Here is a 15,934-nt window from a genome sequence, read left to right on the forward strand (position 1 = left end):
GAGAGAGGTCATCTGGCCCATAGATCATGCACCACTTACCCACTCAGCGGTCTCATTTTCCTAATTTCAAAGAACTGGGTCCCTGTGTGATTATATCTGTGTAAAGTATGTAAAGGGAAAGTGACAGAAAACTCCAAAGGTCCCAGTAATGTGGCAGAGAAAGCTATGCATTCTGATTTCTCAATGAGATGAGGATGTGAGGGCTTTTCAGAAGTCGCCAGTACCCGGAAGGTAGCCAGTAGCCTCTAACTCCTCACTATCTTGCCCTGGAAATCTAATTTCTAACTTGTGCTTCAAAGTACCACAGACCTTTATACTAGCTCTTTTCAATCTGCTCTGTATTCTGGGTAGTTGAATATTTGTCTTAATTCACCTAGTAGACTACAAGCTCTTCAAGAGTTGGTACTATTCTTTTTTAAAAAAACAATTTTTTTAAGACACGAGCTTTCTATGTTGCCCAGGCTTGTCTTGAATTCCTGGGCTCAAGTGATTTTCCTGCCTCAACCTCCCAAGTAGTAGGTATACACCACCATACCTAGCTAGAACTGTTAGTAGGTATACACCACCATACCTAGCTAGAACTGTTCTTTCATTATCTTTGTATCACCCATAAAACCTGGCAGAAGGCCAGACACAGTGGCATATGCCTGTAATCCCAACACTTTAGGAGGCTGAGGTGAGTGGATCACCTGAGGTCAGGAGTTCGACACCAGCCTGGCCAACATGGCGAAATCCAGTCCCTACTAAAAATACAAAAACTAGCCAAGTGTAATGGCATGGGCCTGTAATCCCAGCTTCTCAGGAGGCTGAGGCAGGAGAATCACTTGAACCCAAGAGGCGGAAGTTATGGTGAGCCGAGATCGCACCACTGCATGTCAGCCTGGGCAACAGAGTGAGACTCTGTCTCAAAAAAAAAAAAAAAAAAAACTGGCAGAAACCCAACATATGCAAGTTAACAAATATTACTAAATGAATGAGGAATACATGAATGGATGGATGAATATATGGATGGATGGAAAGATGGATGGATGAATGAGTGGATGGATAGAATGGAAGGGCAGATGGGGATGGATGGAAGCAAGGATGAAAGGGTGGATTGACAGCAATAGGGCTTTTCTGTAGTGCACAGACTCTGTAGCAGGGCTTACTGTGGCGATGTCACTTTTTTTCATGCCTGTGCTGGCACTTGGCATTGATTACTAAATCTGAGAAGCTGTACCATTATTGACTATCTGGGATTTAGCTGACTACCCAGAAGGTCTCAGGAACTGACCAGCTTGCACCAAGTTGTTCTGAAGGAGATGAAGAGTTTCCCGATGCTGTGCTCTCTGAGGGCTGGGTTTTTATTTTTCTGAGTCTAGTGAGAAGTTGCTTTGTAGGTTTTGCTCTTCTGCCTCAAACAAAAGCCTATAGGAAAAGTGCACATCGGGAAGGTGCTAATGAAGCCTGAACTTCCATGCCCAGAGCTGCTGCAGGTCAGGTGGGTGTGGGAGAGTCAGTGGGTGCCCCACAGTGACAAGGGTGCCTGGAAACACTTTGATCCCTCCTTTTTGAAAAGGGCTGGGATTCCTCTCCTGGCACAGCTGTGCTTGGTCACTCAGACACGAGCACACATAACCCTCTGAAGAGCTCGGTATAAGAAGATTCTGGGCTCCAGCCCTGGAGAGTCTGACTTCAGGCCATGGTTCATAACCCCAGATGCTACTCAGAGTTACCTCACCTTAGATGACTGAGCAGGAAGCTCCAGGCTGAGGGGCTGGGGGACCTCTGAAGATCACCAGTTTGAGGGTTACTGACCTGGGCCGTAAGAACAACAACTAACCTTACAGGCTTGCCCAGTTTTTAAAGCATACAACATACAAGATCCTAGAGGTAAAAGACAAAAATGAAGGGCTAAATATTCTCATTGTGAAGCGATTTCTTTACCTCACCAAAAATTTATACAAGCAATGAGGTTCCTGGTACATAAAGTAGAATTCGGTTGGCAAAAATTCACTTCTATGCCCAACTTTCCTCTGCTCACATATCTAATTTATACATCTAGTGTATCAAGTGAGACAAGCATATAGTAAAATAACTTTAAAAAGTGTACCTGAACGTCTTCTTTCGGCTCCTTAATCATTGAGCCCCCGAAAGTGGGCTGGGGAGAAGTCTGCTCTAAACATGCCCTGAGGGGGAGATACTCACTGAGCCTGAATTTGCTGTTAGAAGGCTTCTCCCCTAATCCAGCAGAGCTCATGTGGCACCTCTCTCTCCAGAACCCCATGCAACACCAGCACTCCTGTTGGCTGCTGCTCTGAGGATGTCCAAGGGGAAAGCAGGATTCGTCCTTTCCTATCTCCACTGCCAGCTGAGCACATCCACCGTCAGGACTGACGCCAACCAGTCCCCATATCCTGGCACCTGTCACTGTGTCCAGGACAAAGCAGTAGGGAGTCCCAAGGAACTAAATAAAAGTCAGGTCAGCAGGTAGAAGAGTGGGTGCCCTGCCTTCCTTGTGCAGTGGCCCCAGTGGGCAGGGGGCCGGGAGCAGGTCCCCGCAGCCTGCTGGTACTTCCCTTCTCTGGCCCTCTCTGTAGTCAGTGATGCTGTTGGTCATTGACCTTTGCAGTCATAATAGGTCAGAGAAGAGAAAAATGGAAAAGCAGATCCTTCAGGGCAACCATGAAAAGGTGGCAGATAATGTGCTGACAGGTTTACAGCAGTGTGAGCAAATGATATGTAAAGCACATGCATATTTGCCCCATCAATGCATTCCCAGTTAGGCTAATTCTCTTAACTCTCAGCCAGATGATCCTTGTGAAGACCATGTCCTAGATAGAAGAGGGAAGCCTTAGGCCAGGTGCGGTGGCTCACGCCTGTAATCCCAGCACTTTAGGAGGCTGGAGTGGGCGGATCACAAGGTCGGGAGATCAAGACCATCTTGGCTAACATAGTGAAACCCCATCTCTACTAAAAATTAGCCAGGCATGGCAGCGGGCACCTGTGGTCCCAGCTACTTGGGAGGCTGAGGCAGGAGAATGGCATGAATCTGGGAGGTGGAGCTTGCAGTGAGCCGAGATTGCATCAGCCTGGGTGACGGAGCGAGACTCTGTCTCAAAAAAAAAAAAAAAAAAAAAAAAAAGTGGGGAGTCTTAAAGCCTATAATCAGTTGACTTTTAAGTTAAAAAAAAAAAAGAGGTGGGAGGCATTCTAATTGCTGTCACCTTCTAGAATAGTCTATGAGGAGTCAGTCACATCCAGAAAGGGTCAGCTCTTGGGTCCGGGTCTGCTCTGGCAGGAGTTGGTGCCTCGGGACCACATGGAACTCCCCATATGGGTCCCAGGGTGGGCATCAGCACAAACACCAGACAGCCTTCCAAGGGCCAGGGCCGCCAGCCTCACTCCTGGAGACTGGCGCTACCTGCTCCTCCTAATATTGCCTTAGGATTTACTGGGAAGATGCCGGCTGGGGAGCTGATGATCCGTGAAGTGAAAACAAAGAAGCCAATCAAGTCATCTCCCGACCCAAATGAGCAGAAACTGGTATTTTCCGATCTAGTAATACCAAGCCCTGGGCGGGGGGGCGGTGCTAGTGTTTGGTCCCTGCAGGGAAGACACAAAAATCCACCCGGAAGATTTTTGCCATAACATAGAATGGACGGGCTTTTCTGGCACATGTGGGGCATGTGTGCAGTGTCCCCTGAAATCCTTTCTGCCTCAGGGCTGGGTATGGACAGACAAACAGGAAGCCGGTCAGTGTGCCCGGGACCTTGTAGAACAGGCTATGTTTTATACATTTATGGAGGAAGGCTAGCGGTCCACAGAAGCTTGACCTCCTGGACAGTGTGCTGGGGTCCAGCTTCCCATCTGACTCCTCTCTCTATAAAATGCCAGAAGGGGCAGGTGGACCATCCACTCCTGCCCCCCTGTCCCTACAGTGTTGCTCGTGGGAGTCCTCGGAACTGATCTAATCCTGACTACAAACAACCTGCAGATGCGGAGGAGAAACGGACCAAACCGGCTGGTCTGAACTCGGACTGAACCCAGTGAGTTTCTTAGGTCTTCCTCAAGCTCAAGTTGGGGGAGAGGGCCCCCAATTGTAGAAGCCCAACCATTCATGTAGAACTGAGCAGGTCACCAGCCTGGGTCACCTGGGGAAACAAAGGCAGCACCAGGTGGGCCTCTTGTAGATCATGAGCAGTTAGGTATGAGGGCAAAACAGAGAAAGAGAAAAGGAATGGAAGAGTAGGAGGGAAGAAGGCAATAGACAGTAAAGGGCTGGGTGTGGTGGCTCACGCCTGTAATCCCAGCACTTTAGGAGGCCGAGGCGTGTGGATCATTTGAGGTAAGTTCGAGACCAGCCTGACCAACATGGAGAAACTCTGTCTCTACTAAAAATACAAAAATTAGTTAGGTGTGGTGGCAGACGCCTGTAATCCCAGCTACTCAGGAGGCTGAGGCAGGAGAATCGCTTGCACCCAGGAGGTGGAGGTTGCAGTGAGCCGAGAGTGTGCCAACACACTCCATCCTGGGTGACAGAGCAAGTCTTCATCTAAAAAAGAAAGACACTGAAGGAGAACAGGAGGAGGGGAACAAAGATGACCAAGAGGAAGGAAGTGGAGAAAGAGAAGATAGAAGGAAGAGAGGTGCTCAGGGGAAAAAGGGAAAGGACAGGGAAGAGGAGGGAGAAAGAGAAGCCAGAGGGACTCAAGGTGGACCAGCCTGCTCCATTGGGTCACTGCAATTACATCCTCCGTGCACACTCTTTCTAGACTCCCACCTGGGACATCCCTCCATGCCTGGCCTCACCAACCTTAGAGAGCTTTTGATGACCAGCTGGGGACAGATTTGCCACCAGGCTTGCGATCACCATGCCTGTCCCCTGGCTGGGTGTGCTCAGACCTTGGTTGGAAGGATACTGTAGGGTCTTCATGTAATTCTGGATCGCCTGGAGCCAGTCTGGGATCGTCATCGAGAGCCTGTAGTTTGGGACCTGGGGTATTGAAGGCTGCAGAGAAATAGAGAAGAGGAAGTGTTTATTAAGGAGGCGCTCTGGGGCCCAGCTTCTGGGGACAGGCAGCGGGCTGAAGCCACCAGAGAGAGAGGTGCTCCTGAGAGCCAATGGCAACATGGTCACCCTGGCGTGGCCACCTGATTGAGCAGTGCCTCCTCCATGAGGTCTCCCGGGAACAGTGAGTCCTTCATTGACGCTCTCCCTCTCTGAGTTCCCTCTGAGTCATGGTGGTTCTCTATGGCCCTCCGTGCTGTATGAATACAGCTTTCTTCCCTGCAGGAGCCTAACGCCTCCTTGAGGCAAAGGACCACGTTCTATCGTGTCCCCCGCCGAGCCTGGCCCAGGACGGGCATGAAAGCACTTCATCAATGATTGCATAACACCTTTTGCTGCGTGGCCAGTGGTGATCCACTACAAGTGCTCTACTGCAGGGCCACATTTACACAGAATATAAAGTGAATGGATGCCGGGCGCCGTGGCTCACGTCTGTAATTCCAGCACTATGGGAGGCCAACACAGGTGGATCGCATGAGTCCAGGAGTTCGAGACCAGCCTGGCCAACATGGTGAAACACCATCTCTAAAATATAAATAAATAAATAAATAAATAAAGTGAACGGTGCCCTAGAAAATTGCAACATGGCACCAAGAGTGCCACATCTCAATACCACCCTCCCTGCAATGCCCAGTGTGTCCCTTTCCCTGAGTCCTATCCCAGATGGATTAGGGAAGATCCCTCTTCTTGCCTTGACTCTCGCCAGGCAAGTGCAGCTCCTCTGACTCATGAGTCATCTTACCACTTTACCCCTCATAGCAACTCAATCAACACATTCACCTCCTAGTCTGCCCCTCAGTCAACACTCCCTGAATGTCTACAACATAGCAGATGAAGTCCTGATCCCTGCCAGGAAGAGAAAGAACCAAAGGCAGGCAAGGACTGGAAAGGGGGAAGCAGCCCTATCCTGAAGGCCAAGAGCAAGAACAGACAGGGACGTCCAGTCGAGTCACTGCTGAAAAGCCAGGCACGGTTTGGGGTTTTCTTGGTTGGTTTTGTTTTTTGCTTTATTTCCCCTATGTGTCTCTCGGTCTTCTGACCTCTGTCTTCCTGAGGTCCTTGGTGACAGAGAATCTCAGCCCACGTGGGTGGGGCTCCGGCAGTGCTGCTGCTGGGAAGGAGAAATGAGGCTCCTCCAGGCCAAGCCACTTAAGGAGAAGCAGAAAGGGCCTGAGGACGGGTGACACTCACCCTCAGCGCAAATAGGGCAAGGGCGGCCCTGGGGATTTGGTGCTCCACTGATGGAAGGGGACTCCGCTGGGGAGACGGGGATGGCCCTGGGCAGCCAGGCCAGGCAGCAGAGCCAGACACTGCCTAAGGCTGTTCGAGGCTCTCTCCCGGGCTCTCCAGGCACCAGCCCCAGTGTGAGGCTGAGGGCACGCTGTCTCCCGCCTGGGCATCGGGCTCTTTCCATACTTCCACCCCTCTGGCTGCACTTACTGCAAATGCTCCTTGACATTCCTTTCCTCTCACTGCCTCAATTCTCTCTTGGCTTTGAAATGTCCTACTTCACAGCAACTGCCTCGTCAGCTGGAAGGAAACTCATCAGAATCACACTTCCTGCATTACAGCCAAGGTATTATGTGTGTGTGCGTGAATGTGCGTGTGAATGTGAGTGTGTGTGCCCATTCAAGCACAGCTATTCTGCAAGCTCCATTTTGTGTATGACATGTCAACCCAAATCAATCACATTTCTGTCTGGGAGTGTCATTTCGGGGGCAAAACATTGAATATTTGTTCCCATCACACACACACACACACACACACACACACAGCAAGTCAAAATGTAAAGTGTATCCTGTGTGTTTGCCCTAACATACACTAGAAAGTGCTTTATGTAAAAAATGTGCCAGAGATTTCACAAGGTGAGGAGAGAAGGGGAGACGCGAACAAGTATGTCTTTAGCACCTCCTGTGTTTCAAGCTTTAGGCCCTGTATGAAGGGGAGAGAAAGCCCAGGAGCAGAGGCAGAGAGGAGGGGAATTCTAGTTTATGAAGACATACGCAGGTTGGACGCAGTGGCTGATGCCTGTAATCCCAGTACTTTGGGAGGCCAAGGTGGGTGGATCGCTTGAGCAGCCTGGGCAACATGGCAAGACCCCATCACTAAAAAAAAAAATTAGCCGAGCATGGTGGTGCAGGCCTGTAGTTTCAGCTACTCAGGAGGCTGAGGTAGGAATATGGCTTGAGCCCAACAGGTCAAGGCTGTAGTGAGCCATAAATGAGCCACCATACTCCAGCTTGGGTGACAGAGCAAGACCCTGTCTCAAAACAAAAGACATAAACATTTCTGCACAGAAAAACACAGGCTAAACCTCTTTAATAGAAAAGCTGGTAAGCGTGGGAAAACGCCCTGAAGAATCACCAGCCACCTAAGAGATCCCCAGAGAGGTGTCCCTAGGCCAGAGCCTTGCTGTAGCCAGTAAGACTTGGCTCAAGAGTCTGCTGAAGGACTGACCACCAAATTATTTCAACCCCCCTCAAGCCCAACAAAGCCCACAAGAGCTAGATGGCAGGGTGGGAGCCGACGGCAGCTGGTCCTCAGAATAGCAACCCGATGGCGCCCGAGGGCTTTTAAAAACAGCTGCATGGTTACCTCAGCCTGGCTGTAAGCTGAGTGTAGGAGCTGTGGCCACACTTCCTGCCCATTGGGAGGACAAACGTATACATTCCCCAAGTCCCAGCTGGGGGCAGGGCTGTGGTGGGGAGGTGCAGAGACCGCAGACGGAATGATGTCATAGGCTACAGCTCACTCTGATGTCTGGGAGAGATGGCTGGGCTTACCCTGGAGGGTCCACTTCCAGCCAGCACCTCGGGCTGCCAACATTCCCACTGGCCATGGACTGTAAACCAGGTGGGCTTCCTGGAGTGTCATTAGGAGACACACACAACCAGGTCCAAAGCCCTGCTCTGCCACCTACTAGCTGTGGGCCCTGGTCAAGCTGCATGACCTCTCTAAGCCTCTATTTTCTTCCTTATAAAATAGGAATAGTATCACCTACTTCCAACCTTCCAAGCTGGTTGTAAGCATTACATGACCTAATGCAAAAGTAGGCAGCTTGGGACTTGGCATATGGTGGTCATTAAGTGTAAGCTGTGTTGGCCAGGCCCTGTGGCTCACTCCTTTGGGAGGCCATGGTGAGTGGATCACTTGAGGTCGGGAGTTTGAGACCAGCCTGGCCAACAGGGCGAAACCCCGTCTCTACTAAAAATACAAAAATCAGCTGGGCGTTGTGGCGGGCGCCTGTGATCCCAGCTACTCAGGAGGCTGAGGCAGGAGAATTGCTTAAACCTGGGAGGCGGAGATTGCAGTGATTGAACCACTGCACTCCAGCCTGGGTGTCAGAGCAATACTCCATCTCAAAAAAAGAAAAAAGTGTAAGCTGTGTTATTATTCATCACCAATATATTGTCAGGGGTCTAGGCTGGGGAAACCTGAATGATCCATACTTTTCTGGAACTGGAAAACAGAATCAGCAGCAGCAGAGTCCCTGGACACTCAACTTGGGAGCTTCACATCATGAAGATACCTTCCCACCTTAATGGAGAGGATGAAAACGTTCACTGCTCCCTGGGGATGCATTGATGACAATGAGTTAATATCCTTAATTCATTATGAGTTCATGCAAAGTGACAAGAAAACTCTTTAGGCCTCAGTGAAACTAAAAATGGCCCCCAAAGGCGGAAGCAACCCGTGTCCATTGACAGATGAATGAATAAACAAAATGTGGCATCCCACGGAATATACGATGGTATACAATGGAACAGTATTCAGCCTTTAAAAGGAAAGACGTTTTGACACATGCTATCACATGGATGAAACCTGATGACATTTTGCTAAATGAAATAAGCCAGTCACAAAAGGACAAATATTGAATAATTCCTCTTACATAAGGTTCCTAGAGTAGTCAAAGTCATAGAGACACAAAGTAGAATGGTGGCTGCCAGGGGCTGGGGAGAGAGGGAAACAGAAAGTCAGTGTTGAATGGGTACAAGGTTTCAGTTAGGAAGATGAAAAACGTCTGGAGATGGATGGTGGTGACGGCTACACAACAATGTGAAGGCACTCAGTGCCACAGAGTTGTACACTTAAAAACGGTAAATTACATGATATATCTCTCTCTCCACAATTTTAAGAGCCATGAAAAGACAATTCACAAAACAAGAAAAGCAAATAGTAACCAAATATTTGAAGTAATTGTTTAAGTGCTCTAGTAATATAAGAAACGCAAATTAAAGCCACTGCAAAACATCATTTTCCACCTTTCCAGTTAGCAAAAACATGCTGAAATGTAGATACCCAATGCTGGTAAGGATGCTCTCCTACAGGACCGAGGCAAACATAAATTGGTACAACCTTTTTAGGAAAAGCCCAGGGCACATCCCTTTTTTCTGTTCGTGACTGGGGCCCGCAGAGTCCCTTCTCATGCTATTTTCCTGCCAGATTTCATCAATTGCTGTACTACCTGAAACTCCAGCTTTGATTGTCTGTGCCCTTCCCCTCAAGGGTTTCACCACCTGCTGCCTACATTAGCCCCACAGCCGTGGCCAGGCTGATGAAGGCAGAGTCTAGAGGAAACAGATAGAAACCAACCTCTTCACACAGGCACTGTGCCTGTTTTCTAGGGGTGGAGGCCCCAGACAACTTGGGGGCTAGGGGACACAAGGAGGGAGTGGAGTGGACAGAAAGATGGTGTTCAAGAGAAAGAATAATGAAACAAACCACAGGCAAAGCTCTTGTGAGGAGCCTCTCTTCCACTCTGTTCTTGTGAAGCACAGACCTGTCGGTGATACGGACCGACACAGTTGTGTAACTGACATTGCCGTGCGGGAGAGAAGGGAAAGACCAGGAAAGGAGCCAGGGAGGCAGTAAGAACCCCAGGCACTAGGAATCTTTAACAAGAGCAAGGAGAATTCAAAACCTTTTGTCATCCCTACTCTGAAAACACTATGCAGGCACCAGACAGAAGAATCTTCTCTGGCAGCTTGGGAAGAGAAGCACAAAACAGCACCCGCAAGCCCAGGATGAGCCCCAGGCTCCTGCAACAGAGGCAGCCAGGAATCTGTGGGACAGAGGTGCAGGACAGACAGACAGACAGAAGGTTCTCAATCCAGGACTGGGGAGGGAAGGAGCTGCCCGCAAGAGCTGGCAGCGGGCAGGGATGGCCCTTGACTGCAGCCAGGTCTCTAGTACTAAACACGCCCGTGTCTTCACTCAGGTGAAACTCAGTCCTCTAAATGTGAATTATTTTCCAACTGGGAATCAACATGAGAGTAAGACACAAGAAGTGGGGTCTGCAAGAAACTGACTGCTGTTTCTTGCTGAATCCATCCTGGTTTTCTGCCCCAAGGAGAGTCTAGTTCCAGGCTGTTAAGAAAGAGGAGGATTGCCCTAGAATTTTCCTAGAATGTCCACTGTTTTTTTCGGGGTTGGCCACTCTCTCTGAGCCTCGCTTCCCATCTGCTATTATCCTCCAACTGACTCTTGCTGTTTCCTTAAAGTCTCTCTGAAAAAATCCTGCCTCTGACCTGGTCAATTGCTATCTTCAGACCCAACAACCACCAGGGGAGAGGCCTGGAGTCACAAATTTAGAAGGAGGATCTCAAAGCAGGGGAATCCCTGCAAGGAGGGGACATCTGAGCCCTTCAGGCAGAAGTTACCATGGCTGCTAAGGGAATGTCCTGTAGTCAAAGGAAGTGTCATTTAGTCCTCCATGCAGGTCCTTGAAAACCTCCCCCATCCACTTCTTTTGCTTCTTAGTCTATAGTCAATGGCCAAAAATGATTAATCCCCCTGAAGCCCACCAAGCTTTTACCACTGCTGCCACCCTACCACCCTTCTTCTGTACAAATTCCTCAGTAAGATATTGATTTGGTTGATGGAGAAAACGACTCGACCCCAGAGGAAAGAGTCTGCCAAGCTGAGCACAGGAACAATCCTCTAATCCCAGAGGAGTAGCCCCTGGAAAAGGGAGCTTTTGAGGCTCTTCCCATGTTAAGGCCTAGGCAGGGGTCAGGGCTTGGGGAATGTCGGGGCCAGGGGAGATACCATGATAGGATTGGGGATAGAGAACCAACCATTAAGATGCAATGTAAGAGAAATGTTAAGTTCTTTATATTTAGGGCCAAAAAGCTGACTGTCCACATCTGGGCTGGGGATTCCTGGTTTGGAAGCAGTTTTCATGTAACCTTTTAGTTACTATGAAAAGTACAATATGATATGGCCACTGTATAAAAAAGGGAAGACTGGCCAGGCGCGGTGGCTCACACCTGTACTTTGGGAGGCCGAGGCGGGTGGATCATGAGGTCATGAGTTTAAGACCAGCCTGACCAATATGGTGAAACCCCGTCTTACTAAAAATACAAAAAATAGCGGGGTGTGGTGGCACATGCCTGTAATCCCAGCTACTCAGGAGGCTGAGGCAGGAGAATTGCTTGAACCCGGGAGGCGGAGTTTGCAGTGAAGCAAGATCACGCCACTGCACTCCAGCCTAGGTGACAGAGCAAGACTCCATCTCAAAAAAAAGGGAACACTTTCTTAAGAACACAGCATTCAGCTACAATAATGGAAAAATCAGGTACAGGTCTCAGGAAGTAGCAGTCTGTGTTCTAAACTGCTCAGACATGATTTAGAATACTGTGTTTCATATGTGCTTGCAAATGACTAATGACAAACTAGGAATTGTCTCAGAAGGAGGAGGGTGACTTGGTCTGGGAATTATGACACATAAGAAAGGGCAAAAGACCAGGCGCGGTGGCTCATGCCTGTAATCCCACTACGTTGGGAAGCCAATGCAGGAGAATCGCTTGAGCCTAGAAGTTTGAGACCAGTCTGGGAAAAACAGTGAGACCTTGTCTCTACAAAAAAAATTTGTTTTAAGTTAGCCAGGTTGAGTGGTATGTGTCTGTAGTCCCAGCTACAATCAGGAGGCTGAGGTGGGAGGATTGCTTGAACCTGGGAGGTTGAGGCTGCAGTGAGCCATGATCACACACTGCATTCCAGCCTGGGTGACAGAGGAAGGCCTTGTTTCCAAAAAAAGAAAAAAGAAAAGGGCAAAAGGAGCTATCTGTGGACAAAGAAGGCTAAAGGAAGAAGCAGAAGCAGGATGATAGAAAAAGTCACAGTCCTGAGTGCTCATAGTCCAGCGGACCTCTAGCATCACACAGATCAGCATTAGCGACCTGGAGACTCACGGGTCATAACATCATGAGATTTTAGAGTTGGAAAGAACTTACAAAGTCTGCTCTATTCCCATTTTATAGATGAGAAAACTAAGGGCAGAGATTTTAAGTGAATGACCTCACTTAAGTGAGGCACAAGGGCTGGATGTCATACAAGCAAGACTAGGATTCAGTTCCTTGATGTTTACTCCAAGTCCCTTCCATCCTAAGAGCACTCTCTCATAACATTCAAGGGTGCTGTGAGTAGCAAAGGAAGTCACCAATGCTCTGCCCTGATTCCAAAGGCAACACAATAATCAGTGATGAAATGTGATTTGGGGGTGGGAGGGTGCTGCGAGGAGGATTTATGGTTGGTCTATGAGCTTCCTAACAGTCAACTCTGGCCAGGCCTGAGATCAGCTGCCTGGGAAGCAGCAAGCTCCCCATTCCCAAGAGGTCTTCAGAAAGAGGAGGGGATTCTGTTGAGAGGTGGGAGACTGGTCTCTACAAATAGGAAAATTCCATGATTCCCACATAGAGAATGCACCCCCCCACCTGCCCCCATACATGGTTGGGGGAAGGATGAAAGCACAATTAGAGGCAGGGTTGGTGCTGGTGCTACTAAGGAAGGCAGCATGGGACAGTAGGAACAGGCGTGTTTTTCCTTGTGGTCACTTTTCGTCCAAGTTTAAGGGCTCTCGGCTCCTCACTGGAGGAAAAATTCAATTCTCAAGTCAGAACTGCAAACCAGGAACAAGGTTGTTCTCATGTTCAAGAACTCAGCAAGGGTAATTATGGTTGACACTAAAGCAGGCAAGATTCTAGCTGGGCACAATGAAGATCTCCTTGACCAGCAGAGTAACAGAACACTGTAACTGACTGCAGCAGTAAGTTTAGAGGCTCTGTCACTTCCCCAAGGACACACACAGCTTTCTGGCCTGCAGGCTCAGATGCTCAGCTGTCACCAGGTTGGGGACTCAACCAGATGGCCTTCCGGGTCTCAAGTCTGGCATTCCTAGACCTGCCCAGGAATCTTCTCAGCCGTACCAGCGTCCCCAGGGTCCAAGGGAAACCATCCGTCACGCTATAACCCCGAGGCTCGGCAGCATTTCTCCCCAGTTTGCATTTTGATGTTTCATATAACATATCTACTCCCACCAGGGGACATCTACCTCCCTCGGTAACGATATCCTTAGCCACCAAACCCAAATGGCTCACTGGCTTCTCTCCAAGGCAAAAAGAGAGTTTCACTCCTCAGCCTCTTTTTCTATCCAGTGAGACTAATTCATCATGTGTACTGGAAAGTCCCTTTTAAGTCTCAGCCAAAAGTCTTTCTTTTTTCTTGGAGCCCAAATAAGCTGGGAAGAGAGAGAGAGAGAGTTCACTGTTTTGCAAGTTTCAGAGGTGAAAGTCACTGTCATAAAAAAAAAAAAGAAAAGAAAAAAAATTGGCAAAAAGTCTGGAAATGATTCACACTGAGAAGTCTGACTGGTTGATTTCAAATTCATTCACAGCTTAATAAATCATTTGCTGGGGGAAGAGGGGAGCAGAGGAGGAGCAAGACACTCTAAAGAGAACAAGCAGAGTGAGATCCCTGAGGTCTATGCATTCTTTGGCATCGCTGGTACCTGCTGGCTCTAGCTTTTGCTGAAGAAGGATGTATGTGGGGGTGAGTAAATAATAGAGTTTGGCTGGAGGTTCAAAGACACCTTGGCACAATCCAATTACATAGTCCCAGGATAGCAAGCCCACTACCTCTCCCTTCCCCATTTCTTAGGCTTCCAATCTAAACATCTCAATTAGAAAAGGGCTGGCAGGGAGGAATGGGGAGAGGAAGGAGTTTGTAGCAGGACCAGGAAAATGGAGATTGCCTCTATTTGCTATGTACAGGCTGAAACGGTCCCCTCTTTGCCTACCTACCCCCAGACCCCCAGCCCCGCCCTGGAAGCCACTGACCTTTGCCAAGAAGGTGGCGTTCCTGATGGCGCCCACCATTTCTCCCCCCTTAGGGTGCACCTTGGCCACGTGCATCCACATGCGCTCCCAGGTGTGGCTGTCGATGGGGAAGCCGCTCTTGTTAACGTGGAACAGCACCCCGCCGTCTTTGTCCTCCTCCTCCGAGCCCCCGCTGGTGGCGAGGCTCACGGGCCGCGCGTGGCTGCTCCGGGACCGGGTGCCTTTGGCGCCTTTGGGGTGGGGGCAGCGGTGAGTGTCAGCCGCGGAGCCGGTCATGGTGGGGCCTGGGCGGGGAGCGAAGTACTGGGGACGCGCGGCGGCGGCGGCGGCGGCGGCGGGGGGCGTGTGCGCGCGGGCGCGGCGCGGGGATCAGCGCCCCGCGGGGGCGGCCTTCTCCATGCCTCTTGCTGCGGCAGGACGCGCCAAGGGGGAGCGGCGGCGGGAGCTCCGCGGAGACTCCCTGCTTACCGGCGGTGCCTGAAATCAGCGGAGACACAGCTGACACCACAGCTAAGTGGACCCACAGAGGAACCGAGTAAGGGGCCCCGGAGTGTCTCCACGACACCCCCCGCTTCCCCCTGCACGCTGACAACCTCCCTGGGAATCGATGACGGGTTTCCAGCCCTGCTATTACCTAGAAAGGCAGCTCAAAATGTGCTACGAAGCTTCACACACATCTAAACCCCGGGGGTTGGGGATGGAGGGGCACAAGGAGCGTGGGGGATGCGGAGCGCAAGGTGTGGGGAGAAGAAAGACAGCTTGTGTAGCGTGAAGGAACAGGAGGTTCCCGCAAGGCTCCACACATTCCTAGGTCCCCAGATGTGGCCGAGAGAGGAGCGCAGCCACGAACGTGCCGGCACGTGAGCGACCAGGGCTGGCGCGAGGGCGCTGCAGCAGCCTTGGCTTGCAAGGCGGCCCGCTTTCTTCCAGGAAGCCCTCCCGGACCCCGGCGGGGACCTAGTGGAAAGAGCTCCATCCGCCCCCTTTTCCCCGAGTTCCAGCGCCTAGCACCGGGAGGGACTGGTTGCAGGCGGGCGGAGCGCAGGAAGGGCGCGCGGCAGCTCCAGTATCCTACCTCGGGACGGTCGGCTTCATGGCTGCAGAGCCTCTCCGGGCGGCGGGACAGTGGGGGCTGCTGCTGCTGCTGCTGCTGCTGCTGGGCCTGGGACTGGGGCTGGGGCTGGGGCTGGGGCTGGGGCTGCTGGGGCTTGCTGCGGCCGTCGCCTCATTCCATGTCCCATTCTCGAATGTTATTCTGTGACATATAACCGAGTCACCCGGGCAGCCGCCGATGTTCCGAATGCGTCCATTGGCCACCGCAACAAAGAGGGGCGGGTCCTGGGCTCGGGACTCTACAACCCCGAGCTCCGCGACGTTCTGATTGGCTCCAGGGGTTCCCTGGCGGGAGGGGACCGGAGTAGGGGGAGCCTGGCTGCCACGCGAAATCCGATCGCTGTCGTGTCCTGGGAGCCCCGCGGGCTGGAGCGTTTGGCCATGGGACTTAAGATCGAGTTACCCCAGGGGTCGTGGCACTTCGAGGGTTTGCAACTGTGGAAGCAGAGGAGAAACAAAACCACCCAAGAAGTGACCCCGCGGAAGCAGAGGGTTTGGCATCAGAACAGCATTCCCTGAGGGACGCTGGACACACTTACCTGCCTCTACCCGGGATGATGAGTGGTTCATCCTCTACCCGGGATTATGAGGGGCTGTTCATACCTACGCGTAAAATTAAATCTTTTTTCAATCCTGCGTTTACAAATTCCTCAAA

General features: G+C 50.7%; 1 protein-coding gene across 3 annotated transcripts in view; it reads right to left on the reverse strand.

The window, feature by feature from the left end:
- VASH2 (vasohibin 2) overlaps positions 1–15,359 on the reverse strand; it is a 41,215-nt gene extending 25,856 nt beyond the window's left edge. The window contains exons 1-3 of one of the 3 annotated variants that reach the window (XM_025354750.1): positions 15,242–15,309; positions 4,902–4,990; positions 40–96 (exon numbers count right to left, since the gene is read on the reverse strand). In XM_025354750.1, coding sequence (XP_025210535.1) covers positions 40–96; positions 4,902–4,954 — 110 coding nt within the window. In that variant the 5' untranslated portion in view covers positions 4,955–4,990; positions 15,242–15,309. Of the gene's footprint in view, positions 1–39; positions 97–4,901; positions 4,991–14,166; positions 14,644–15,241 lie in introns of those variants that run through there. The other 2 variants (XM_025354732.1, XM_025354743.1) reach the window with 2 other exon arrangements.
- Between the last annotated feature and the right edge of the window lie 575 nt (positions 15,360–15,934).

This window comes from Theropithecus gelada, chromosome 1 (genome assembly GCF_003255815.1).
Source record: "Theropithecus gelada isolate Dixy chromosome 1, Tgel_1.0, whole genome shotgun sequence".
Classification (NCBI taxonomy): Eukaryota; Metazoa; Chordata; class Mammalia; order Primates; family Cercopithecidae; genus Theropithecus; species Theropithecus gelada.